Source organism: Paralichthys olivaceus, chromosome 1, assembly GCF_024713975.1.
Source record: "Paralichthys olivaceus isolate ysfri-2021 chromosome 1, ASM2471397v2, whole genome shotgun sequence".
Taxonomy (NCBI): domain Eukaryota; kingdom Metazoa; phylum Chordata; class Actinopteri; order Pleuronectiformes; family Paralichthyidae; genus Paralichthys; species Paralichthys olivaceus.
The window spans coordinates 3,642,198-3,668,998 of record NC_091093.1 but is presented as its reverse complement, the minus strand read 5'-3'; the positions used below and the strand labels follow the sequence as shown (position 1 = coordinate 3,668,998).

The following is a 26,801-nucleotide window of genomic DNA, read 5'->3' as shown; positions in this document are numbered from 1 at the left end:
TCTCTGTCAGTGCTGAAATAAGGTCCTGGATTTTCTGGAAGTTGAGCCGCAAGCCAAGCCCTTATCAAAAAGGTTGTTATGCAGAGCTGATCTTTAATATAAGTTGACACAACCTAGTCTGCAAATTTTACTGCTTAGACTGGTTTTCTTTGTTTTTTTTGCTTTTAAGAGTTATGCATGATCAACATGGGTTCATAGTAAATCACTTTTTTCAGTGACTGGAGATCTAAGTACAATAACTTCTTTTTGGGATAAATGCCATACATGTTGATATTTGTGTACATATATATACATGTGTACACAAGGAAAACTTAAACGTTCATCCGGGCCTGTAGGTGGCAGTAGTGCGCCTTTAACAAATATAACCGTCAACAATCCTCAAAGAAGAACGGTCGCGAGTATAAACTGACCACGTCACGTTTCCTCTGTTTAAGTTCAATCAAATATGGTCGACACGGGGACTAGTCCATAACAAGTGACCCAGGAGAGGATAGGGTTGAGTATAAGAGCAGAGAGATGGATGACGTGGAGATCACAGACGAGGGAGGATATCATGTGGAGAAAGAACCACCGAAGAACCAGGATCTGACTTCCCTGAGCCTCACGGGTTAGTTCGCCTCGGACAGGACCACTGTGTTTACTGCTGAGCGGACATGGCTTCAGATCCGACCAGCCGATGATTACTGATTACTTCAGTCATCGGAAACAAGAGCATCCTGATAGTTAGCCCAGCTTATGGAGACAAACACCAGTTGCTAGCGGAAGTAGATGCTAGCTGATGGCAGCTCGTCTCCCTGTGTGAAGCTAGCTGTTCACACCAAACCGAATTAGTCATATGTATGTGAATACACACACACAGCCATACATGTGTGTGTCTGTACATGTGTGTATATATATGACATACATGGTTGTATCTTCATACAGACCGTTAAAGCAGGTTTTTAATGTGATTTATCAGATATATTAAAGTTTAATGAACTGCATATATCTGATATGATATATGTTAATCAGAATCCCTCCCTGAAATGTTCAATTAATAAGGGCAGTATCTATCATCTCAGGTATTCATGCTGTGTTTCTTGTCATCCCAGTTTCTTGAACCTTAGTGGTAATATTAATATTGATTCATATGCATCTAATGTTGGATGTGTTTTCAGCGGCAGAGCTCCTGTCCCAGTATGGTTGGTATCTGCTGCTGGTGTCTGTGCTGGGATACCTGCTCATCCAGTACCTGAGCAGGAAGAGATCCAGCCAGAGCTCCCACAGCTCCGCCACACCAACACCACAAGGTGAGAACCACATGTCATACGTGATGCATAAAGGTGCAAAGGTCTGATTTGTCAAATGTGAGTAAATTGTATCAAAACAGCACTCCATGAACAATGTGGGGTAAAAGAATATCACTAAATATCACTATAGCATTGTTGTTTGCAGTAGTCTTTATAATAGTTCAAAATATCACGTTCATCACATACATGCACTTGTTAACCAGAAGAGCACCAGTCAGAGACAGATCCTGTTATCAGTTTTCCAAAGTGACTGGGACACTGTTCCTGGAAATAGCTGTGTGGATATTGTTTGGATACATATGGAATCATTAAACATTCCTCCTAAGGTGTGTTCATTGAGTAATCAGTGCCTTTAATCTCCCTGTTCATACTGTCTGTGAGTCTTTTGCAACATGACTCGTCTTCTTCTGGATAAAATCCATTTTACTGTGAGGCTTTCATATTAAGTGGGTCTCCTGCCCTGTTTACATGTCCTCCGGACAAACTCCAGAGATTTATGTCCAGACTTTATCCAGAGGTTTCCTGTCACACATTAACATGCAGCAGGAGATCCTCTGCTCAGACACGGTCACAACAGCGAAAAATCCTCTGGAGGATTCAGTTGAGGGGGGGGGGTGCTGCAGGCGGAGATAGGACAAAACATATGAACGCTGCTGCAGAGATCACATGTTTCGTTTACAGCACATCGACAGTGGCGTCGGCACATGCAGTCCCTGCAGAGGAACTCTGGAGGATCAGTGCATGTGGAAAGTTTAAAAACACAATTGAGCAGTTTTTCTAATTCAGACTACTGAAACCTCATATTAGCTACAAACCTATAATGAGTATTGTCAAACTGAATGATTGATTGGTTATTTATTCCTATTAGGTGTAGCATATTCTCTAAACAACTACTGCCATTCTGTAAAACAATTAGAACTTTACTTCAACACCATTTGTCTTTCAAAAAGTCTAACTTTTGTGTAAGAGAAGTAAATAAATGTATCAACAAGTGCATCAGTGACATGTATCAGCTTTAATTGAGACTGTCCAACATCTGAGTAAATGTGTCAGTGTGACAGAAGACACTAAAATACAGTGTCTTTGTGTAGTTTCTCAGTGAAACTCACACAGGAACACAAAAGACAACAACTGAATAATCTCACAAAATAAACAGTCTGGTCACAGGTTTCTCTGTGACTCATGTGTCATGTCTAGAATTCACATTTAGGAAAGTAGCATGCAAGAGAAGATAGATTAATGTAAGTATTTGATTTGAATCAGATATTAACCTTTACAGTCTGTGCCAAACTCTTTGTGCGTGGTGCAGTGTAATCCCTCCAACATGTCTGTGCTGTGATGCATTACATTCTCTCCGACCCTCAGTCTGTTCACATGCACTCATCTGTAGTTCATCTGATTCATTATAATATTCTGAACATTATATACAGTAGATTTTCACTTCTTCCCCTCTGAACAAGTTGTCCCTTCATCAAAGTTGGGTCTAGGAACTGATGATTTTCACCACTGTGGATCATGTCAATAGTTTATTTCAAAGGGATTCACTGCTTATTAGTGAAGACTACATTTTCTGTGTGCATGTTTGTGAAGATTCTGTGTTCGTGGCAAGAAGACAAGAGGCCATGGAAGCAGCCCGGAGAAAGATGCAAGTGGAGCTTGATGCCAAGGCAGTCCTCTTCAAAGAAAAACAGAAACAGGTGCAGAAGTCAAAGAGAGATGATGATGTTGTGATGATCTGATGGACCTAAACTCATTGTGTTCTTCAAACAGCAAGAAGAGGAGAAGAGGAGGCAGAAGATAGAGATATGGGAGAGCATGAAACAGGGAAAAAGTTACAAAGGAGATGCAAAACCCTCTCAGGTGAGCTTCCACTCTAATGACCTGTAGCTTGTCTTTTAGAACAGGTTCTTTGATCTGAGGCCTCGCTCATTTCAACATTATCAAACAGAATTCATGAATTTCAAACCCTTTGTTCACCCACACAACAGACCATAATGAAAATTAGCTCACATTTCAGTTTGGTACAGAGGTAATTATAATAATAATAATAATTTATACAGAACTCAAGTGCTTTACATGGTTGAAAATAATACAGAAATAAAATACAATCACAACGATAACAAACAGATAAGAAATCCGTATTAAAATTGTGTATTAGGATTAATGGAGCCTTTAATGAATCCTTTTAAAAAAAGATGCTGCTGATTCTACAGCTGCAGGTCCTCAGGGAGGCTCCTCAGAGCGTCAGGGTTGGTAGATACCAGTGAGCGCTGTCTGATACCACACTAACCTTCCTCCATCAACTACTTTGTATGAAACACATCAGGAAAGCAGCTGGTTCATCTGTTCACAGTTTAATAGACATCAGTTACCGATAATACAGCTGACAGCTGATCGAACAGCAGGACACCTTATGTGGAGTTCGGTGGTTGGGAGGAGGTGGAGGTCTACGGTCTATCATCTGAAACTCCTCATCTAACAGTTCCTGCTTGTTCCATTGTTGCCTGCAATGTTTTTAACTGATCAGTCGGCTCCGTCAGTCACCTCAGTCGACTGTAGCTTGACACGGCAGGACAACTTCACACTGATTGGTCTCAGCAGGTCAGATTTCTCTGACAACAATTCATTGTTTTCTTTTATAGTCGATCACACACTGACATATAGCTCTGACCTGTTTTTGCTGTCAAATGAATACTTCAGTATAAAATAGTGACGATCAGCGCGGTTATGATGTGAGACCCGTACTGTTGTATCTGATGAATTCATCTCCCTGCAGACCACTGAAGAGGCCAGCTCATCAACAACAGTGCTGAAACCAAAGACGGATAAGAAGCCACTTCGCAGTGCTGGTATGTACTTCACAGGACAGCAGCTGCAACACACTGGCACTTAAAATGATGAACAGAGGGAGTACACAGTACGTCTTCCATCAGCTCGTTCTAGTTTGTTGTTCTGCACAGATGGAAATCGGCCAGTGCATTGACAATATTATCTTCGCCACTGTCACCAGATTGAGCACATTTGAAAAAGCTGATATTTTTTCCTGACGGTCAGATGTAGGAGTTCAACATCTGTCCAACCTTTATTGAGGGATCAGTGCAAATGCTTTAAATGCACTCAACCTAACAAGTTGTCAAGTTGTGGAAAGATAGAGTCACCGCAGTAAATCATGATGGGGAAATACTGAGGGTAAAGAGGTGCTAGTTTGACTTTTTTTTTTTTCATTAATAAGAAAAACATGCCCTGCGATTCAACTCAATGACTTTGGTGTAAATGTGTACCATATTCAAAATATGTTGCTGTTTCTATGCCAGCAGCTAGTTCCAGCTTCCACCCATCTACTCAGTGTTTCCTCTTTTAACAGCCACAGTTTATTTACCTGGTTATGTGCTCAAACCTCTTCTTTTCGACCTGTGTTTAACAGTAAGCTAAACGTGATTTTTACTGCTGGAAAGATTCCAGTTCTTAAAAGGAGGTCACCTGTGTAAGATTAGCCCTGCAGTTATTTTCAAAACTAGAGAGAAAACTGAGAAACCATGAAAAAAGACAAAAGCATTCACCCTCCTTAGACTGGCGCTGGATTTTCCACTGTTATATAATAAAGCTACTTTTCTTTCAAATCCAGAGGAATTTCAGTATCAGGTTTTCCCTGTCACCGTTGAGAAAGCAATGACCTGGACATATTGTTTCGGTGACTTCCTCTTGGCCGTCATCTGAGGCAGGCGAGCTAAAAAAATCAGCCTCTTGTCAAAAGCAATTGAATCCAGTGGAAAGGGAGGGAAGTGAAGTTCCATTCATAAACTTGCACTCTGCACACCCGACTGAGCAGCAGTGTCTCTCTGCCCAGGGGGAGTTTTAAGACGATTGAAAGTCAGTGATGTCACCGTGTACTGACCCACCAGAAGTACACGTGTATGTCACTAAAGCGTGATGGGGAGTTAAACCACTAGAGGTCAGCAAAAACAAAATTATTCAGGGGATTTTGTTGGATGATGTTTTTGTATATGAACAACTGACGACACCCTCTGCGGATGCCAGTCGTTAGAATAACCCCAACACTTTAATAATAAACGATACTGGATGGATGGATGAAAATATGAAGCTGATACACCCACCTGAAGATTCGGTGGTTTCTTGACTGCATTTGTAAAACCATTGTTCTTTATGTCACTGGAACTACACAGTTATTCTGTGTGTGTCTCCTACACCATTATTCTTCATCCTGTTGTCCTGTGTCTCTCTCAGGGTACAACCCCCTCTCTGGAGATGGAGGAGGCTCCTGCTCCTGGAGACCTGGCCGGAGAGGGCCGTCATCTGGTGGATGAGGTTAAAGACTGTCAGAGACGTAGGTCTGCGTGACCTTTGACCTCTGACATTCTTGATGTGCACACAGGCTGATTTAACCAAGCTGACAACATTATTAATCCCACGCTTACATTAAGATTTTTTGCTCAGTTAGCGTTATTTTAACAGAACCACGCCTTCTGTCCTGTCTGATTTTCCCCTGTTTGATTCTCATCACTGTTATTTACTCTCTGATCTCTGTCTTGCTGTATTGTTGAGCATCAAAGATAACACGATAATCTTGGATCATAACTTTTAAAGCTCAAATGAATCATGGCGTTGAAAGCTTGTAATGAAGCCAATCCTGTAAATGGTTTTTAACCACCTGGTTTGGCTGAAGATTTTCACAGTCTGTGTGCGGCCTGATGTATCTGAATAAGTGTGTAACAATGTTACTTTACAGTTTCTACTACTACAGCAGCTGTAGCTGGTGGGCACGGTTAATTATTAGCAACATCAGATTCCGATTATATAGTTACAAACATTTTGGTAAATGTAAGGAAGTTACGTCTATCATGTCACACATTTTTCTGCAATAAAAGTATGTCCACAAAGAGTGAGTGTGTCCACCTGAGATTCTCTGAGGACCTGAGGGTGGTATGAGGGTGCAACATGCTGGGACGGGTGGGGCTTTTTAAACTCTTTGTGAGCTTTAGTTAAAGTTAATTTATCCAGGAAGCTGAGCTGAGGCTAAGATCTGTGAACAAATAACATCAAAGTGTGCAACTGCCTCAGGGCTCCAGATTGTCAGGGGCACACAGGCCCCGTGTTTATGATGGTTTACAGGAGCCCTTTGGGCTTGTGAACAAGTTACAGTTCACATCGTCTGGTTCCTTCAGATCTGATCAACATGTGGAAAGCTTTTTCCTTTCTCATAAAACATTTGCAAAGCAGATTTTTCGGAGATTTGGGAGACATTTTTGACATTAACGATTACAAGTTAACAGTAACTGTGTGTGCATGTGCGTGTGTGTGTACTTGCACAGATATCTTTGTGAGGACCATGATGAGCCTACACCTTACAGACTGAGGACATTTTTGGTCCTCACTTTCTGACCCACTTCCAATGGACTGTTTGAGAGTGAAGACTTTGTTTTAGGGTTACAGTTATAATTGGGTGAGGGTTAAGCATTAAATTATGACATCTTAGACTTCTCCCCACAAATTCAAAGGCTTGTTTGAAGGTTAAGACTTGGTTTTAGGGTTGGAATTATAGTTAGGGTTTGGCATTTAGTTGTGATGGTTAAGTTTAGGATAAGCATAAGGGGCTAGTGAATGCATGGTGCCAATGAGTGCCCTCATCAGGGTGTGTGTGCATGCATGCGTGTGTGTGTTGAACACTGAAACCATTGACAAGAGGCACACAAACATACCAAAGGGGTAGACATATATAAGAAATTCTCCACAGTCCTATATTCCACAGAGTAACTTCAAATACCTGATATTTTGTGTCTAAACCTGCAACATTTACTGAAATGATAAAGGCCTCGAGTCTATCTTGAAGGGGGCTATGATTAGTAATAAAAGCTCATTTTAAGATCCTCATTATTTCCCAGCAGGCCTAAAAGCCAGTATTTCAGTGGAGGAGTACTGACTGCTCTGTGTGGCTCGAGGCAAAAAGCTCCAGTTTCATTGTGTCAGATAGTTTGTGATAGTTAAATTAAGTGCAGGTTTGTTTCTGAATCTGGCACACTGAAGCACAATGTGAAGTGAAATGACCGAGTTAAGACTGGTTGTGTAATCTGGGGGCTCAGGTTTTCCAGGACATGAGTGCAGCTTTTTCTCTGTGGCTCAAAGCTAAATAAAATAAAGATGTCGTGTGTTCTACTGAGTGCACTACACTGGATGCACAAAGAGCTGGAGACATATTGTACCCATCGCAACTATCACAGATCTTATTAATGGTGGCAGCCTCTTGGATGAATGAGTGTCTCTAGCTTCAGTTGTCTTACAGTTCATTCCAGTGGTGAGGCTCATGTTACTGGAGGCCAGTCTAGTTAACACACGCTGTGATCCACTCAACTAAGGACCTTTAATATTATAGCAATTTAAATGGCAAGGCCTTTATGAATGAGATCTCAGATTGTCAGAGTTGAATGGAACAGTGGTTTTAATAGACTTATTATTTCTTTCTTGCTAAATGAACATGTTTGTAAATGGATCATTTTTAAGATCCTCTTTAGTTTCATCAGATAAAACCTCAAACCAATCCCAAAAAAAGTGTCTATCCGTCTCTCGCTGATTTCCCTGTCAGTGTCTTTCTGTAAACAGACCTTTTATGAAATGATATTCCAAAACATAAACAAAGGCTTTGAAAGATTGAAACTCTCTGTTTGAAAGCATTAAATCCAATAAAAAGTTTTTTGAAGCTACGTGTTCAAGCCTCGCATAATGTTTTCTCTGCAGGCATTTCTTTGTATTTAAGTTTTCCCTCTTCAAAACTGCAGCTCTCTTTTTACGGTGTTTCTCCAACACTACAAAATTTGCAAGGTTTCAAAGCTGGAAAACAAACTGATGAACTGGGAGGACCGTGACATAAAACACTGGACACTAGTTTACAGAAGCAGATGAATCCACATGTGCTACACTGAGTGGGTTTGGCAGCAGGACGGTGTGTGTGAGGAATATAATTAACTCCAGCTTATGTTTATGGTGATGAATAAACATCTTGCACAGTGCATGGACCGGCTCATTGATGTGTGGTTGATTGTTATCTGACAGCCATGCGCAGAGGAATAAGATATATTAGACTTTGGATACATGCACAACACTTGTTGGTGGGATTAAAATCATTCCTGGTTTGGATTCATCTCGTCTATTGCGTTTGCTGACAAGGAGAAAAATGTGTAATATCACCAGGCTGAAAACGTTGAGCACATGTGCCAACAGGTAAGCAGACAAGTGAGACCTACCTGTGAGAAATGCCAACACGTGGTACACATAACACATACTTGATGTGTACTTACCCTGCTGCTCCTCGGAGTATAACCCACAATTTGTCACAGTTGGCTGCTTCATAACAGTCCAGGTGATGGTGGTAATCCACCTACTCTGAGAGTCCCAGCTGCTTTGTAGTCTTTGTAGCCTCCACACTTTGCGATCCCCTCGTATACCCTGCATCTCCTCTGGGTTCACTTTGAACACTCTTGATTGTACCAAACATTTTGTCTGGCTTCCTTGCCAGTTGTTTAGACTTATGAGTTTAGGCATTTTAAAGTTAAGGTCTTGTTTCATCTACCTTAACTTTAGAGACACAAAAACTGAAACAAAACAATGATTTGTCACCAGTAATTTATGGCCTCTATTTTGAGAAAATTAAAAGAACTGCTGAATGACATTTTTGCTGTTTATTACAGATTTACAATTTTGGTTTTAGGTTTTTATTTTGTGTGTGTGTGTAATAATAAAAAAAACTTGGTTTCCTGTATTTTCATTCAGATTCAAGCCTGGATATAAACAGTGCTTCTGCTTGTGCACACACTTGTGCATAAGGACATGCACATGCACAACCAAACTGTGAAAAGCATGAAATAATTCAATAAAAATAAACAAATAATAATAATACACATTTATATTTATATGAGTCCACTGTCATGCACATGTATGGTCTCAATAACATAAAAAGAGAAGACAGAGGGTGTTCTACAGACCATGTGTGTGTGTGTGTGTGCATGAATACGTGTAGTGCACAGTAGTTACAGACCACAGAGGAAGTACACTGTATATCTGGCACTCACAGACAGTGACTGGCTGTGACGATGATGGCATGAAGAAGAATATGACTAAAGTTTGACTCACATTCTTAATCCGACTTGTTAAAAGCTTTGTGTTTATATGGTTAGGTTTCTTTTTCATGGTTTTCATGCTTATGATAATAAGGGAGGAAAAAAGCATGACAACAAGGGGAACCACACGGGGGCGCTCGAGACTAGAGAGCAGGCTGAGAGCCATGCTGCGTTTGTGGACGCTCTTGTGATGCGAATCCGTCACTGAGCACAAGTCAGTTGTAAAGATCATATAGATAAATAGAACAGCTCTGAATTGTATTGATTGTGGGTATTATTTAATACTGCTGTCTAGTGTAGCTTGCTGGGGGCGTGGTACTGATCAGTGACCAAGAATAATGCATTCTGGACTTGCTGGAGGATTAAAGTAACATTAGAAATGAATCATCTGCGTTTGCAAACAGATTTGACTGGATTTTTAGCAGCTCCCAAAACCAAGCAGTCTGAGTGCATTGACATGTTTTGTTCTTGGTTGTGGCAGTGTTGCTGCTGTACTGATGTTGCTGTCAATATAAAAGATGTGGTGTTTGTCACAGAGGGCACCTCCAGTTTTCACAAATACCATCATGTGGCAGATGTACTCAGCGTTGCGCACTTTTCCCACCGCCCCTGAACGCAGCAGCACCGGGTCCAATTGGGGAGGGGGGGGGGGAGGGGGGGGGGGGGGGGGGGGGGGGGGGGGGATCACGCAGACAGCCAGTCACAGCGCTTCTACGGAAATCCCGTTGGGTCAATCCGACGTTAAACCGTTTCGCGAGCAGCGGTCAGGACAGTCCGAATCCTTCCGACGGCGGAATATGGCGAAGACGGGGCCGCTGCTGAAGGCGAAGAAGACCGCTGGTGCGTCTGTCGAGCGGCGTTGAAGTGAGCCGATGGTGGAGCCCGGCGGGCGGTTTGATGAGCAGCGGGCAGGGCGACGGTGGGAGAGCGGTTCAGGTGGCGGCTTCAAGGAGACTGCTGTGATGCTACGTAGGCAGCTGGAAGAAAAGGGCTTTTCTACCATGAGAGAGTGCGCGTGAGCCCGGTTCTCTGGACGCACGGCAGCTCGACCCACCCGCGTTCCTTGCTGCGGTACCGTTCGTGTATCTCGTTTTTCTATTCAGTTCACCGGTTAGTGTTTTTTCCGCTGTTCAGGACACAGCGGGGATCCACGGCGAGCTGGTGAAGTTTTGGGGAATGGCAGGTCGAAGCCGAAGAGCATGGTTTAGTGTTCTGCTGGGGCTGGTGGTCGGGTTCACTCTGGCTTCCAGACTCATTTTACCCAAAGCGACCGAGTTGAAGAAAGCCGGACAGAAGCGGAAGGCGAGCCCCGCCGGCTGCGGGCTGAACGGGGCTCTCAGGAAGGAATACGGCGGAGTGTTATGGCCACCGCAGGATAACGGTTCCCCGGCGACCGAGAAACCTGGCTCCAGGTCCAACAATTTCCTGTTCGTCGGTGTCATGACCGCCCAGAAGTACCTGAACAGCCGGGCCGTGGCAGCGCACAGGTACGTGGTGTATCCGGGACCGTGTCTCCTCTGTGGAAGGTAACGGTCCGCCGGCAGTGTCGGTGTGGCCGTCGCTCAGTCACCTGGAGGGGCGACGGTGAGACGATGAGGCAGCTAGCGAGCAGCTCCAGAGCTGCACTCCGACACTCAGTGTGTCTGCCTTTCTGAGGAAATGCATGAGAAAATAAATCAAATGATCAGTGTCAGTGATCAGTGTCAGTGATCAGTATCAGTGTCAGTGATCAGTGTCAGTGATCAGTGTGTGGAATGAAATCACAACAGCCCACTGCTCAGTTCTCAGCTCTACAGCAGTGAACTCGTAGCTATTTGCTGTGTGGATGTCTCTGCATTTTGACGTTTAAAAACAATGCTACATTGTGCCTTGTCATGCAAGATAATGAATTCAACTTTATTTGTAGGTAGATAGAAACACAGAGGGCAAGAAATCCACCTCAGAATTACAGAGGTCAAAGTAAAAGGCTGTGCAAAAGTCAACAAATGGTCAATTGTTAAATACAAAAATACCAAACTTCAGCGAATAGAAATAATTCCACCTAAAACCAAACATGTTTTTATGAAATATTCCAATCGAATAGTCCACCTTTTTTTCTATTATACAGCAGCTGCAGCATTCTATCCAGTGCCTTTCAGAGATTTAGTTTGGTCCATAATCGTAAGATGTCCAGTCGCTGTTTGACAGTCCAAGTCCAGCTGGACTGATGACTGAAAAGATACACTGATTATTAAAACAACTGTTGATTGGTCATGTTCTTAGTTAAAGTGGAGCTTTTTGACCAGAGCTGGATGTAATGAGTTTGTACTGACTGACCTACTGGCAGAGGTTAAGCTGGATGACCTGTGGAGTGTCACCTCCGTTCTCGTGCAGCTAAGACAATATATTGGACCTTGAGGTCCTACATGAGGACTGCAGGTCTGCCAAGGCAGTAAGATGCCAAACCAGGGCTTCTCAAACCTTCTCATTTCAACAGTTTCCCCGAGAGAATCACAGTCGCACTCAATCAGTACTCAGTCATGTGTTCTGACGTTGCCACTGAACATGTCGTGGGACCTCAGCCCCTCAGACTCGTCATCATTGACTCCTGCACTGATGATACATGTTAAAGCCCCCTAAATAAACTGGTGTCTCCTTTAGAAAATATATCAAAGTACAACTTAGAGCAGCAGATATCCACAGTATGTCTCCTAATCTGCTACTAAAAACAGTGAGAAAGTCAGAAAGGGTCAGGACTGAGGACATCGTCAATTTAACGGTGGATGTTGTGATTCACATGCATGTTTATTGCTCTTTAGTTTCACATTTCTGTGTTGGACACACAAGAAAACTAACAGAAACAAGGTTAACGATTCATTCTCCTTGTAGAACACGACTGGAAAATCGTTTCATGTTCAGGTCAGGCTTTCTGGTCATGACCTGAGTGTGACGCTGGTGGAGGGCTTGGCAGAAAAGGCATTCAGCCGGAATGTCTGATAACAAAAGCTTAGTCTGATCTCCATTAAAGTGTTTTTCCATTGAAGGAGTTAAGATAATTGTGATTTCACAAAATCTAAATATAAAGTGAAAGAAGTGCAATTTGTTTCCATGCAGATATGAGGGTTCGTGGTTCTGTTTACACCAGAATAATCCTTTAAGGGCTCTACAGATTTGGATTTAGGCCTAAACCTTCTTTCAAGGCTCTGATGCCAACAGCTCCATTGATGTTGTGCAGGAGATTATTGTCGAGTGAAGGTCTTTCTCTGGGTTTCCACCAGATTCATATGCCTAACACTGAGAACGGGGCAGTTTGGAGGGGTCTTGGGGAGTGTCCCCCACCCATTCCTCAAATGGAGAATGTGGCTGTGACAGCCCAAATTTGTCACACATGTTGTGTGTTTGACCGATAAACAAGTTGTGAATTATTGTAAAAGAGAGTTCATCTTCTTGTGCTCTCTAGCCCACACACTCTATAAATAGATATTAATATTTAAAACCACTTAACACTTGTAATGAAGACCCATTAAACCTTCTTTTATTTATTTATATATCTATTGACACATTCACATGCCACAGTTGGGTTGTTTCATTTCTCAATACGCTCTTATTCAGTGAGAAATGGTCACTTTAAAGAGGAACATGTCTTCAATCCTGTGTCTTATTTAATTAAACTTTACAAAAATAACTGAGATTGAGATCATGTGAATCTGTTGAGCAACTCAGCTACGGTCACCTCTGGCTCTATATGAGCAGTGTGCCTGTGTGGTAAGAGATGGATCACTTTGTTACTCGGGAGAAAATGACATCAACCAACTTTTTAAACATGTGGAAACTTGTGTGTATTACTGCAGGAACATCTCTTACCTCATATTTTAGTTTAACCATGATTTATGAGATCTTACATTAGTTTGCATAAATGGCCAATGGCAAATAAATAAAATTTAGAGATATTAAAAAAAATCCTTTCAATATATGAAATACATAGAAGTCCAGAGGTGTGTGTTTTAAACAAGTGTCATTTGTTTAATATCTTTTCAAACTGCTTAAATTAATTATTAAACATGATTTTTAACTTAACCACTAAAACAACTGTCAGGTGGGGTGGCGCAAACAAATATTTGTAAAGATATATATGTATACATTTTCCTACACCTTATCATAAATTAAATCTCAGTCAATTATCCCTTAGTGTCTACACTGTCTAACACATGACTTTTTTGTGGTTGTGTTTTGTATTAAGAATAATTTAAGATTTTAGCATTCTATTGGTCATTCAGTATCGTAAGCATCCAAATTTTGCATTTAAAGACAGGAATATAATTCCTCAAATCTAAAAATGAATGCAGTAAGTACAAATACTATTTCCATTATATGTATGAACTATTTGTCTACTTTAAACCATTGTTCATTGGCTTAAATGAATATTTTACTTGGTTGTACCACTTGCTGATAATCAGTCGTGCCACCTAACGACCAATTCTCCATTGGAGTTTGATAATAAAAGTAGTAAATTGATCAAAAAGAGGACACTTCATGTTAGATCACACTCACTCCATAGCAGCTGGAATAGGCTAGAGTGCAATTATTGGATTTGTTGTAATGGATTCTGATCGAACATGTTTCGGTCGTGTCATACAGCATTGTAGGGAATTGAAAATTGTAAAATGAGTGTGAGGCTGAGGCACAGCTAGATTTTCCTCACATGCCAGAGGCCTGTTACTGTGAGAACATTGTCTGTTTTACTGTGTGTTTGCAGGGCGTCCTAGAGATGGCTCTGCCGTAAAAAGTGCAATGAAAATAGACATAATTCATTCATTTGTTCATTCATTTAGACCATTCATGTGTGTGGTGTATATGGAAAATGCAGCTATCAGTGGACTATTTTTAAGCTGCAATTGTCAAATTGCTGCATCCTATTAATATCTTATAATAGATTTGCCCCCTCCCTGTGCATTCAATCAAATTCATGATGTTTTTGTCCTTGGATGTTTTGCTAGTATGTGGAACCCTGAAGAAAACTCTACTCAGCAGGACATAACCTCTCAGCTGCTCTCATCACAACTATTTTTTATTAGAATCAATAATTAGCATAGTAAAGTATCCAGCCAGACCTTTGCAATAATGAATGCTAATTTTAGGTTTTAATGGAATTATCATGTGTGGTAAGAGGGAAGTGCATTGACAAGTGGTAATGTCTCTCCGTGACAAATGTGCTTGCAATTAGGGCTGGGAAGTATGGCCTAAAATTTAAATCCCTAGAAGATTTGAAGTACAGAGAGTAATGTTAAAGGACTGTGTGCTGTAACCTCTTAATAGAGGTCATTTTATATCTAGATGATGATCTCCACTACAGGCCAAAACCCTCCTGTAGTGTTTGAGTCTTGGATTTGTTGTTTTGTTCCTTTTTTTGACTCCATACGCGTGTGTGTGTTTTGTTTTCACAGGACCTGGGCACAAACAATTCCAGGTCATGTGGAGTTCTTCTCCAGTGAGGGCTCTGACACCTCCATACCCATTCCCATCGTGGCTCTGCGGAATGTGGATGACTCGTACCCACCCCAGAAGAAATCCTTCATGATGCTTAAGTACATGCATGACCATTATCTGGACAGGTACGAGTGGTTCATGAGGGCTGACGACGATGTCTACATCAAAAGCGAGAAGCTGGAGAGCTTCCTGCGCAGCCTCAACAGCAGCGAGGCCATCTTTCTCGGCCAAACGGGCATGGGGGCTCGGGACGAGCTGGGGAAATTGGCCCTGGAGCCCGGGGAGAACTTCTGCATGGGGGGACCAGGGGTCATCATGAGCCGCGAGGTCCTCAAGAGGATGGTGCCCCACATCCGAGAGTGTCTACAGGAGATGTACACTACCCATGAAGATGTGGAGGTGGGGCGATGTGTCAGGAGGTTCGCCGGGGTCCAGTGTGTCTGGTCCTATGAGGTAAGATGGTTCTATTTTGTTTTTACATCATGTTTTATATCCACCTGAAAACTAAATGAAAGACATGACGACACTGATATAGAACTTGGGACTGTTGAATACAAAACAATTTCAAACTGTGAGATGAAGGGAAGGCGTGGAGCGAGGCGACCAAATTAACTTTGTGAGGTGAAAGGGAACATGTGGAAGTTAGTCATTGTTGCTTATTCGTTTTCTAACTAACACAGTAGGCAGTGAGCTGCCTTTGAGCTATGTCATTATGTCACCATATATGTCACAGTAGTGTCTACATCTCTGATTTTTCAGGAACACAATATATCATTTATTGGTGATTGGCCTGTGATTGTCCATTGTCTGTTGTTTTTTGGGAGGATGATTGTTTGGGCAATTTGTCACTTTTATTTTGCTGATATAATGGTCTGCCTCTTAGAATTCATTCAACTGAATAAATTAACCCACAAACTATCCCTTACTTTATATTATATTAAATTATTTCAGTCCATCCTGACTCCACTCTCTCTCTCTCTCTCTCTCTCTCTCACTGACTGGCAGACACACTGGCAGTGACTCAACTAACATCTCTGACCTGCTACAGTTTGAATGTTAATTTGTTTGTAACCACTGCCACAATATCAACACTGATCATCACATGATGATCAATGAGTAAAATCTTTCTTCATAGCTGCGCGCATTCATTTAGTTATTCAGGCCCTCCTGACTCTGCTTACCCTCTTCCTCTCTATCTCCCACTGTTGAGTAGGCACACACCAACATACAGTGTCATCGGGTACAAACTCAGACGGGGTAAAAACAACATATTTGTTATTTTCCAGTTCACACCCGGCACTAGAACCTGCCCTGCATCTCCAATCAACTCACTTCCTCACCAAATGAGCTGTCCACTTGTGGACAGATGTTAATATGAGGACTGAATGATGTCTGAGTCAAATGCAGATGAGTGGGACTTAGATATTATTAGAAAAAAAGCTGCCAGTTCTCAGAACTTGCTAATCTGGCATACCTTTAGTGGGGCCATTTTACCAAATGGTGAACTAATATATCGTAAAAGGTTAGTTTAGTTGTATAAAATATGTCTTTGATCATGTAGGAATTGTTCTCAAGTGGTTCTGTGCAAAGAATTTCAGGCACTTTGATATTTAGCGAGGTGTCTGATTGGTCCCGGAGTGACTGAGTGTTTGACCAATTGTTGTCTGTGAGGTCATATTGATCCTTGTTTCTGTATGTCGGCCCTGACCTGTGGGCTGACCTTTAACTGAGTCACAGTTTATAGAACAGCATTCCATTGGCCGGTACACGTTGTCCTGCCTGCACTATTGTGTGATGTTTACACAACAAGGTTTTGTGTTGTTTAAATATATGCACGCAGGTATCTTATTGTTATAATTGACTGATTGCCCACACATAAATCTTTCAGAGCACACACTGCGGACATGTGCAACTACAAACACACAACTTAAGTTCAAATCAGTCTACATGCAGTGGGATTTGAGTTAAGGGTGGAAATACCCTAAACTGTGTTCAGTTCAAAGAGTGTTCAGTTATGTTACTCAGCAGAAAGTTGGATTTTATGGCATTCAGTCATTGTTGAGAGTTGTCATTGTTTCACAAGGAAAGTTATTAAGGCAGCACTGCACTAACCAGATTGGCCCACTTCGGCAGCAACATGCTGGGACAGAGTTAAAAAAGAAATACTGCAGACTTGGTAATCAGAGAAGGGGTTTCCTGTGTACTCCGGCTGAGCGTTAACCTGTTCACTGACATGTCTGGACTTGGTTCTGCTGTAGGCCTGTTGCAGATATGACCGCTCCTCACATGAATCACAGCCCTTTGATGCTCATGCAAAGTATACAGTGATGTGGGACTTTATGACGTCTCTCTGTGAGGTGGAAGAGGATCTGATCTGTGAATGAATGAATCATCATTTTCTCACCTTAATTCCTTGAATGTACAAGGTAAAAATCTCGGAAGAAGACGCTGCAGACGTGGGTAAACACTGGTCCAAATTAAATTAAAACTGCCAATGTGTCTATACAAACGGAAGAACCATGAACAATTTTATGGGACAAACATAAAAAGATTTAGGTTTACAGTTAAGCTGGGATGCAGTGTTTTCTACATGGCACTTAATGTGGTGGAGAATAAAATAAAATAGAGCTATCATAAAATGTTAAATGGACTCATTAAAATGAGAGACAGCTGCTATCACAGTCAGGGCTGAAGATTGATGGTGCTGAATTAGTATTTTTTCACTGCTGCCTACAACAATAAAAGTCCCGTCCTTTCTAACAGATCTGCTTATTTAATGTGTCATGAGAACTGTGAGCACAATGCTCCCTGTTAACGCCTCTGTATTTTATCAAAATCTGAAATCTGATCTCTAGCTCACATCAAAACAATTTAAATAGCTATTTCGATATATATGGATTTTGACTTTTAATTAATATCACGATTATTTCAAACTTTTACTTTGATTACGATTAATGATTTAATAAAAAAAAAAATTGGGGCGCTAACACTCCTGCGTGTGTCCCCTTGTCCCTCACGCTTCACACAAAGTGACATTTATTTAGTTTTTAATTGATGATGTCGGATCAGGAATCTGCATCGTTCTTGTCACTTTAACCCCTGATGTCCATGTCTTGTGTAGTGTGTGAACTGCATGTGTGCAAAATGTCGCAAATCAAACAACTGCAAAGTAAACTTCAAGTACTGGAGCATACGTGTCCTCATAACTTCTCTTTAGTGATGGTGTTTATTGTTTATATGTTAAGTCAGCGTAGGTCAGTGGGGGGAGTGAGGAGAGAGGACATGCAGCAGGGTGATGCAGCATGGAACGTAGTAGAAACCTGACAGTTTATGAATGCACGCATTGGGAAAAGTAATAACCGAATTAACCGACATGAGCAAAATTAGGTCGAATCGATTATTTTATTATGTTTTATAATTGTTATGATGCATTTTCGGTTAATAGCCCAGCCCTATGTTTAGGCATGTAAACGGTTCATCAGTTGTTGGTTTAGCATATCATGAAAAGCAGAGCTCTTTGAATTGAACAAAAATACAAACAGGTACTTAAGCAAGGTAAACAACATTATGCATTATGTAACATTTTCTCATTTGAGTAATCATCAATTGACATATTTCTGTCAATTACAATTGATGTGATGTGAGAAATAACCGCTTTTGATGTTGTGCCATGACCTCATACCTCGGGGAAAATACCGGAATGTATGAGTAACAAAAACAGATGTGCTAATGTGGATTAAATCACCTTATCCGACGGCCTCCCTTTATGCAGGATGTGGTTGACGCTGAAGTGTCGCCATCAATCATGACTAACACATTTGTGGAATCCTTTAAACCAAGTGAGGTGTGCGCATGTTGTGTTGCTGTAAATCAAATCCACACAGTTGCTATTGAACGAGTCATAAGACCCTTGAATTAAATTGATGGCAGCTCTTCTTCTGTGATGTGATGGGCAGTCATTTCAGCTTCTTTTTCAGACTAATCGGTAGTTGCCAACCTTCAGTGCCACTGCTGTTCCATGACTGCAGTTTCATGCTTTAGAGTTTTTCAGTTTGAGCTGAAGTTGACAAGCAGAGAGCAGTACACACAATACATGGCACCGCTTTCTTTTGGTCAGAAGTGTCCTCATTAGAAATTGATGAGGCACGCTTGTGCAAGAGGGTCCGAATGATCTTTTGTTCTGTCACCAAAGGGCCAAGAAAGAGGGAGGTCACTTACAGACCAAACACAGGAAGATGACATGCTGCACAGAATCAGATAGATTTAACATCATCATTGTCCTCGTCTCTGACTGCTGAGCATGGAGATCATGTGGGACATCTTCAGCTGCAGGGCTGGTAGAGGGTGGCGGGCCTGCCACAGTGTGACTGTAAATGCCTCATTTCCTCCAGCGCGTGCTATATGAGCTTGTTGCCATGGCAGCCATGTCCCACTGTAATGATGAAGGATTGTTGTGAAAGAAAATGTCTCTTCTCAAACATGGGAGCAGCAGCTTGACAAGTTCTAAATATAGAATCACAATAGTTCTATTGATTCTGCTACCAACCCTGGTAAAATCCTTACATTACGAAGGGGCTTTCCTTCACACATTGGACAAGAGGCATTTGGAGAGAGGCAGGCAACACTGGATTGGGTACCAGTCTTTTACAGGGTGAACACACAACCAAACTGCTTATCAGACAGTCAGATAGCTTTGACAACCCCCTCCCAATATAGCGTCAGATAAGGGAGAGGCGTCACTGTTTCCAAAATTGAAAATCCAACATTCTCAGCCACTTCATGTTGTGATTGGCCAGCTCTGCGGAGAAAGGTGCCAAATATTGAACTTCTATCGCGAGGTTTCCTTTCTTAATGTGTTTGACAGCTATCAATGACTCTCCTTATGTGTATTATCGTGTGCACAGAATGAATGACTCCCTGGAGAGACTGAATGAAAGTGTGTTCCATACTTCCATTATACCAATTTTCAAATGATGTCTCTCTCTCTCGATGATGACCGCTTTTCAATCCACCTGTGAGTATGGCCGTTAGGATCTGCTGTAAACACTAGTGATGTCTGACACAGTCGCACAGCATGTCTTACAAACCAGGTCTGACATTAACTGGCCTCCAGTCACAGTGTTTAAGTAGATTGGTTCAACTAATTTAATACTTTTCAACCAGTGACTGACAATGATTGTAGCCAGGACGGAATCATCTGCTTGTTGTCGTCTAAACAGCTGTGTCTCATTAAACCAAAAAGTCTCTCTGTCCTCTCCACGTGAGGATATGACTGGTCAAATTTGTATTTGTTGATCTCATTTTTCAAAATGAAAACCTTGAAGGAGCAATGTGGTATGAAAGTCTACTGGCAAATGTAAATGATCTCTTGTTTTGTCTGTGTGTGTGTGTCTGTGTGTGCGTGTCCCTGTCCACTGGACAGTCTCTTATCAGTCCTGGCGTGTTCCGAAACCAAGCCCATTTGTGGCTTAAACGCTACAACAAAAAAAAACACTGTTCATTGTAATTTTTCAGTAAAACCTGACATTTCTGATCATGTTTTAGTTTTGAATGGAAGCAAAGCCGAGTCATAATTTTGAGGTAAGACTCAAATAAGAAAGTTAATCACAATTGCATGTTGATGTTTGATTGCGTTGGGACCTGCAGGCAAGAATAACACAGCAAGAAAATGTAAAAAAGTTTTTTGTAATCGTTTTTTCCAGTTTCAGTGTGTCAGCTTTCAGAGGGCTTTCAGTATGTCTCTAGTATCAGTCAGGCTTACTAATGCTAGACCAATGCACAGGAAGTCAGCCACCCACACTCAGACTCAAGAGTGCCTCAACATGCCCTTATCTCTCAGACTGTTTTGCCTGTGGCTGTGTCACACGCTCTTGATGTCACTTTCAGTAAAGTTCTGTGGTGTGAGAAGCCGTTGGCTGCTGAAGTTTTTTCTTCACTGTAAGTTTTGACCTCTGGCTTGTGTTTCATATTTACTTTTTGTGAAGTCATGGCATAGTTACTGTTATAACCTTGAACCTCAGCCAATGTTATGGAAAAGAAGAGGAGAGAATATTCAACATGGGTTTGTACAGAACATATTCAGGACCCTTCACCTTTTGTCACACACTATTAACACCACCAAGGAGGTTAAGTTTTCATTGCTGTTCCCAAAAACTACTGAACCGATTTTATTGAAAGATGGAGGAAGGGTGGTTGTGAGCCAATGAAGAAACAAGTAACTTTTGGAGAAGATTCAATTGAGGAGGCCGATCAACTAATTTATTTTCAGTTAGCTTTGTCAAGTAGCTTTGTAGTTTTTTTCTTGATTCAATTTCAATTTTAGCCAATCACTCTACACTTAAACATCCACTAAGGCATATTAATTCAAAGTTTTGCAAATGTCTATATAAACCCAAAACTGAAATCTCTCATTGAAGTATTCAGAGCCTTTGGCTTTTTAACCTGTCTGGCAGTTTGCTTTTTATTTGCTGTAATTATCCTTGAGACAGTGTTTTAGTTAAGTACAACTATATTTTTGAAAAGAGAACATGTTGCATTGATTTATTCTACTCATGCAGTAGATGAGCGGCAGATTGGCGGCTGTGGCTCAGGGGATAGAGAGGGTCGACCAGAATGTTGTTGGTTCGATCCCCTTCTGAATTTCAAAGTGTCCTGAAGATACTGAACCCCAAATTTCCCCAGATGGCTGCTCATAAGAAAAGTGCTGCCCATAGATGCACTGTATTTAAAGAGCATTGAGTGGTCATCAAGACTAGAAAAGAACTATATAAATACCGACAGTTATACTGATATAAGTATAAACTCATGCTGAATTGCCTTTTCAAATATATCATGCACAAAAGAGACTGTATTATAGCTGTGGTATAATGTAGCCAATCAGCAGAGACATTCTGCTGAGAAGTCTTTCTTTTGCCAATATGAGTCTCCACCCCTCATTACTATCACTTTAGTAATTAGAGGATGAACCGTTCTGTGTGCATCTGTGGACTGTATGCATCTGTTCTTTCTTGTTGTGGAGGACGGCCCAACATGTGGTGACCCTCGTGTATTTTCAGACATCCTGTGGCCTGCGCTCTGTGTGCTTCTCCTCAGTCTCCTGTGTTGTGCTAAAAGTAGGCCCCCGCGAGCGAGGCCCAATGAGCAAATAAATGTTTACACTTGCGCTTCAAAAATAAACAGGGACGGAAGGCCAGAGTGCTGAATTAGCATGAATTACAGCACTGCAGCATGAAGTGCAGGCTGTGTGTGGGTCCAGCTGCAGAGAGCTGGTATGCAGTGTGGGGACATTTTAGTTGGCGGGGGGTTGAGTTAATGAGGCAGAGATTTCATAGGTCTAGAAGACATGACTGGAACCAGTGGAAGCCTTTATTGCTGCTATCAAATTGAACGTCTTTAAAACATCGTGTGTCTTCCTCTGTGTTATTTTATTAACCCCTTGTTTTGTTTGTTAATTTGAACAATGAGCTCTGTGCTTTCACTTGGTATCCAACTACAATGTCAATCCAGAGTTTTTACACATGCAACTAGTTCCATTAAGGTGATAGAAATTAAACATGATGGGCTCATGTCAGAATTATCTTGTAGACAGTGTCAGACCTGTAACATTTCTGTATTGTTTCAACATGGCTTCTCTGAACTGAATGCTCAGATTAACATACAGGCAGCAGCACAAGATTAAACACACTAAGTGCCTTTCTTGTTCTGCCTTCTGAGAGCACTTTAATACATGTATCTATTAATTACCATCATCCAGAAAAAAGAAATGAATCCATATTAATAAACCAGACAACTCAGTAAATTAGTCACTTTTAATTTGCTGAGGAGATTCTTCTTATTTGATCAGTTTATAAAAGTATTTTTTTTCCTTTTCTCCCTGTTGCTTCAGTCACAGTGATTCTGTTTCAGTTGTGTTGTAATTCTGAGAGAATCACTGAGAAAGTGTGGAAATGAATAGTTGGTAAGTGTTTAATGAATGATTAATCAATGATAAGATGATCATTAGTCCTATTATCATCTACCTATATATTGTCAGTACTATAGGTCAAGATGCATTTGCAAAATAAATAATAAATAAAACCCAAAAATTGACTATAAGACGAATTAATCATATGCAACGTGGTAATATAGCCAAGTGTGTATACACACACACACACACAATTATCTTTGTGAACTTGAAGAGGGGAGTTATGGGTAACTACAGTATATATCACAGGATGTGTGTCAGCAGACTCACAAAGAGGCGGGTTCACACACACATCTCTTCAGCAGTCATTTTGATCCCACTTCCGTTTTAATGGAAGGCACATACACACAGACAGAGTTATAACATGTCTCTCTGACAGACACACATTCTGTCAGGACTGTGCTTGTAAATGGAGAATATGATTTCAGGGCACGAGTCGTACTCCAGGGGGACGTGAGAAACTAACATCCTAAAACATGACTCACACACCACTCATCGCAGTTTGGATGTCAAAAATATTACAGAAGTAGCGACAAGCTTCATATGTCACACTGTGACATCACTGCAATGGGTTGATTCCTCTTTATATACAGTCTATGGTTGATTCATTTATTACCACCATTCTGGTGTGTGGCAGCTTTTAGTTCAGGACTTGTTAAAGGAATACAGGAATAAAAAGAGGTGTCCTACAGGATGAGACATGCAATCAAAGTTGTTAAAGGTCCAGTGTGTAAGATTTAGGTGAAAGGGATCTATTGGCAGAATTTTAATGTAGAATAATTCTCACAATGTTTTCACTACTTTGTTTAATCTAAATCTTATGAATTGTAGTTTTCTTTACCCCAGAAAATGTCCTTTATATTCAAATACTTTATATTTACATCAAGGGGGTCCTCACTCAGAGGCCGCCATGTTTTTTACATTAGTCCAGACTGGACAAACTAAACACCTTTTGAGTTTTTATGACAACTGAAGGCTGCAACAGGTTCTCTTTCATGTTTGGAAGGAGAGGGTGAGGTGAGGGGTGTTCAGCTGCAACATGCAATTTCAACACTAGATATCACAAAATTCTACACACTGTACCTTTGTAGGCTTTGTTGTTATTATGAATTGTGTTATTGTTGCATGTTACAAACGGAGATTTTTGGATACGATGACCCAGTCTTTGCTCACAACCTGTTTGGTTCTTAACAGTCACGATTTCACTTGCAGCAGTGAATCCAAGTGTTGCTGACACAGACTTTTATCGGTTCCACCATAATTGGCAAGTCCAAGAAGCGAAATGCCTGCTCATACCTTTTACCATTATTCTTACTCATTCATAGTGTTTTCTGTATCCAAGCAACTAACTGCAATGTAGACAATCTGTTTCCTGTTTACACTGACACGCACATGCTCAGTGTACGTTAATGGTCACATGGTATATGTTTTCAGATGTGTTAGTAATGATGGAGATTATAACTGATATGGAGCTAAAAGACTCACGTGGACTGAGATCATTTAGTATAAAACACAGCTTTAAATGAAAATATATTTGTAGCCTGAGTGTCAGGGGCCTGCTGCGACCCTGTGGCCTACTTTATTGTAGGAGGTGATAATGTCCTTGAGGTGAGCGGTAGCCTGCTTTTCTCAGCAGCACTGAGACCGTTTCATCACCACCCCGCATGCCAGCTGAAAAACAAGCTCCAACACAGCTAATGGGAATCACAAGGCTGCATTGCTGAGAGCTATGGGTCCACTCCCTAATCCTAATTTCTCCTGAGTGGCCTGCAGGCTTGCCAAACCTGCGGTCGACCCACTCACTGTGCACGTGCTGCATACACTCTCATTCTGCCAACAACAGAGCCATTGTATTCTTGCCTTTTGGACTCCTTACTTCAGGACTAACTTCTTCCCCCATTTCCCCCTTTTCTGTCTCAATTTGATGTGCACATATTCTTATTAATTGCCTTCTCTTTCTCTACTCTAATACATATGTTCTCTGTGTTGCTTTCCCCTTAAATCTTAGAGGGGATGCAAGGGAAGGACTAAATAATCCTTCAAGCAAATGTTAAAACATATTTTGAATTAAACTTGTGAATGCTGTTGTATAAATCAGAACAGTAATGATTGTCTATAATGTTTAAGCAGTTGTGGTTACATCTTAAAGGCCCAAGAAATGAATTTTTACATCTAAACCTTTTGTCCTTTTTTCTTCCTGTAAACCAATCACAACTCTTTGATGACTCATCCTGCACTCAGGGGAGTCCACTCACTCTGCATCCAATGATAGTGCTTTCTTGAATTTTTAACTTCCTCTGTGACTTTAAATTCTGCCAGTTACCAACGGCTGCACAAGGACCTACGCTGTCCTATTCATCGGTTAAATCCACTGGTGTAGGCGAAGGTGGTGGTGGGAAGTCCTCGACAACAGAGAGCAGGCTGTTGTCATGACTCTCCATGTAGAGCTGCTAGTTAGAGTCTACTCTGCAGCTACTGCAAACACCCATTAATATCTGCAACATTTCACTCCATGGCTTCATGTTTTTACTCGACACAGAATCAAATAACACGACATCCGTCTCAAACAAACTCAAGTTGTGTACATACACTCTACAGTGTTGCCATTCCTGCAGAACTGTACTGTAAATTGTGGAAGATTTCAAAGGGGCTAAATACATAATGCTTGTTTTTGGTCAATTTGGAGGATATTTGCTTTACAGTACAGTGGTCCACTATGTGCTGGTGGAAATACCAGAAAAGATGTATGCAAAGCCAACTGTTGTAGCTTTAAGAGCAATTCAATAATATGTGTGTCTTGCATCAGTTTTAAAAAGGTTTCAGCATTGAAACAATGTGTCTGCGCTCCCTGCTAATTGTATTAGATTTCATTATTTTAATACTATTCTATTATTATTCCCTCCTGTTTTACTTGTATTTATTCTGTAATGTGTAATTGGGCTACTGTAATAACTAAATTTCCCCCAGAGGGATCAATGAATAATTAGAGGTAGAGGAGGCAGACCACACACACCCAACATGGCTTTACAGTGTCAGCTATATCTCTCAACAATCAATAAGCCTCACAAATAGTATGTTCCACTGTGTAGAACCTGAATATGTTACTGTAAAATGATCAAATGCTCAGTGCTGAATGTAATCACTGAGACAGTGTGCAGATCATCCTATCTGATGTGTTTGTGGGGTTTCTTACTCACTGTTATGCTGTGAGGTAACTCAAGTATGATACAGAACTCAGAGAACAAACACAAAGCTCTGACTGAATCTTTGTTGTGTTCAGATTCCTCTGACTTTTTATTTAGTTTACTTGTTTGTTTTGCTCTCTTTTTTTCCTCAGTGTGTGCGTGAACGGCTCCAGTAACCTTTTTTTCATGTACTTGGTTTCCCTGATTGAGCGGTGCTTCACTGCTGAATCAGTTGGCGTAAAGGCAGAATTTAAGGAAAGCAGCAGTGCCACCTCCCATTCAGCCTGACCGTCCAGGCATGATGATGCATCTGCAACTGGAGTGGAAGTTTGTTCAATTTGAGACTGCGTCATTTATCGTTTAGGTTGCTGCCCCAAACACCTTCTATTTCCAACACCTATGTGCCCTGGTAGTTTGTGTCAGAGGATCACAACACACAGCAGGATGAAATTAACACACTCTGTAGCTGGAAGCACTCATTGCAAACTGTAGTTACTGTGAGTCCACCAAGTAAATCACAGTTCCCTCTCCCAGCTGTTACACTAGCCTTAGTTTTAAAATTATGGTTTGTTGAAATCTGGAGTCCTTAGTGGCTGCTGATTAAAAACAAGCGAGTGCTCAGTGATTACTATGAATGCTCTGATTATAACATGTAAATAAAAAAGCTAATGCTTTGTTTGTGGTGAAATTGTTTTGTTTTAACTTTGCCTAGCATATTAACATTTTGGTGATGTTCGCACTGAGTGAGGCAGAGGCGAGTGCACTCACC

General features: G+C 41.2%; 2 protein-coding genes across 2 annotated transcripts in view; both read left to right on the top strand.

The window, feature by feature from the left end:
• The first annotated feature begins 343 nt into the window (after positions 1-343).
• Positions 344-6,189, top strand: selenos (selenoprotein S). Its single transcript, XM_069528729.1, has 6 exons — positions 344-607; positions 1,158-1,289; positions 2,880-2,986; positions 3,060-3,149; positions 4,066-4,138; positions 5,535-6,189. Exons 1-6 carry the CDS (start codon positions 517-519, stop codon positions 5,612-5,614), a joined length of 573 nt encoding a protein of 190 aa, XP_069384830.1. The 5' UTR covers positions 344-516; the 3' UTR covers positions 5,615-6,189.
• A 3,907-nt stretch (positions 6,190-10,096) lies between these two features.
• chsy1 (chondroitin sulfate synthase 1) overlaps positions 10,097-26,801 on the top strand; it is a 55,789-nt gene continuing 39,084 nt past the window's right edge. The window contains exons 1-2 of the mRNA XM_020080250.2: positions 10,097-10,905; positions 14,842-15,337. Coding sequence (XP_019935809.1) covers positions 10,595-10,905; positions 14,842-15,337 — 807 coding nt within the window. The 5' untranslated portion in view covers positions 10,097-10,594. The remainder of the gene's footprint in view (positions 10,906-14,841; positions 15,338-26,801) is intronic.

Bases quoted from the DNA above. Each gene is read 5' to 3' on its own strand.
- selenos (XM_069528729.1), top strand. From the start codon at position 517: ATGGATGACGTGGAGATCACAGACGAGGGAGGATATCATGTGGAGAAA. The intron at 608-1,157 runs GTTAGTTCGCCT...ATGTGTTTTCAG, and splicing joins GACTTCCCTGAGCCTCACGG to CGGCAGAGCTCCTGTCCCAG. The intron at 1,290-2,879 runs GTGAGAACCACA...ATGTTTGTGAAG, and splicing joins CGCCACACCAACACCACAAG to ATTCTGTGTTCGTGGCAAGA.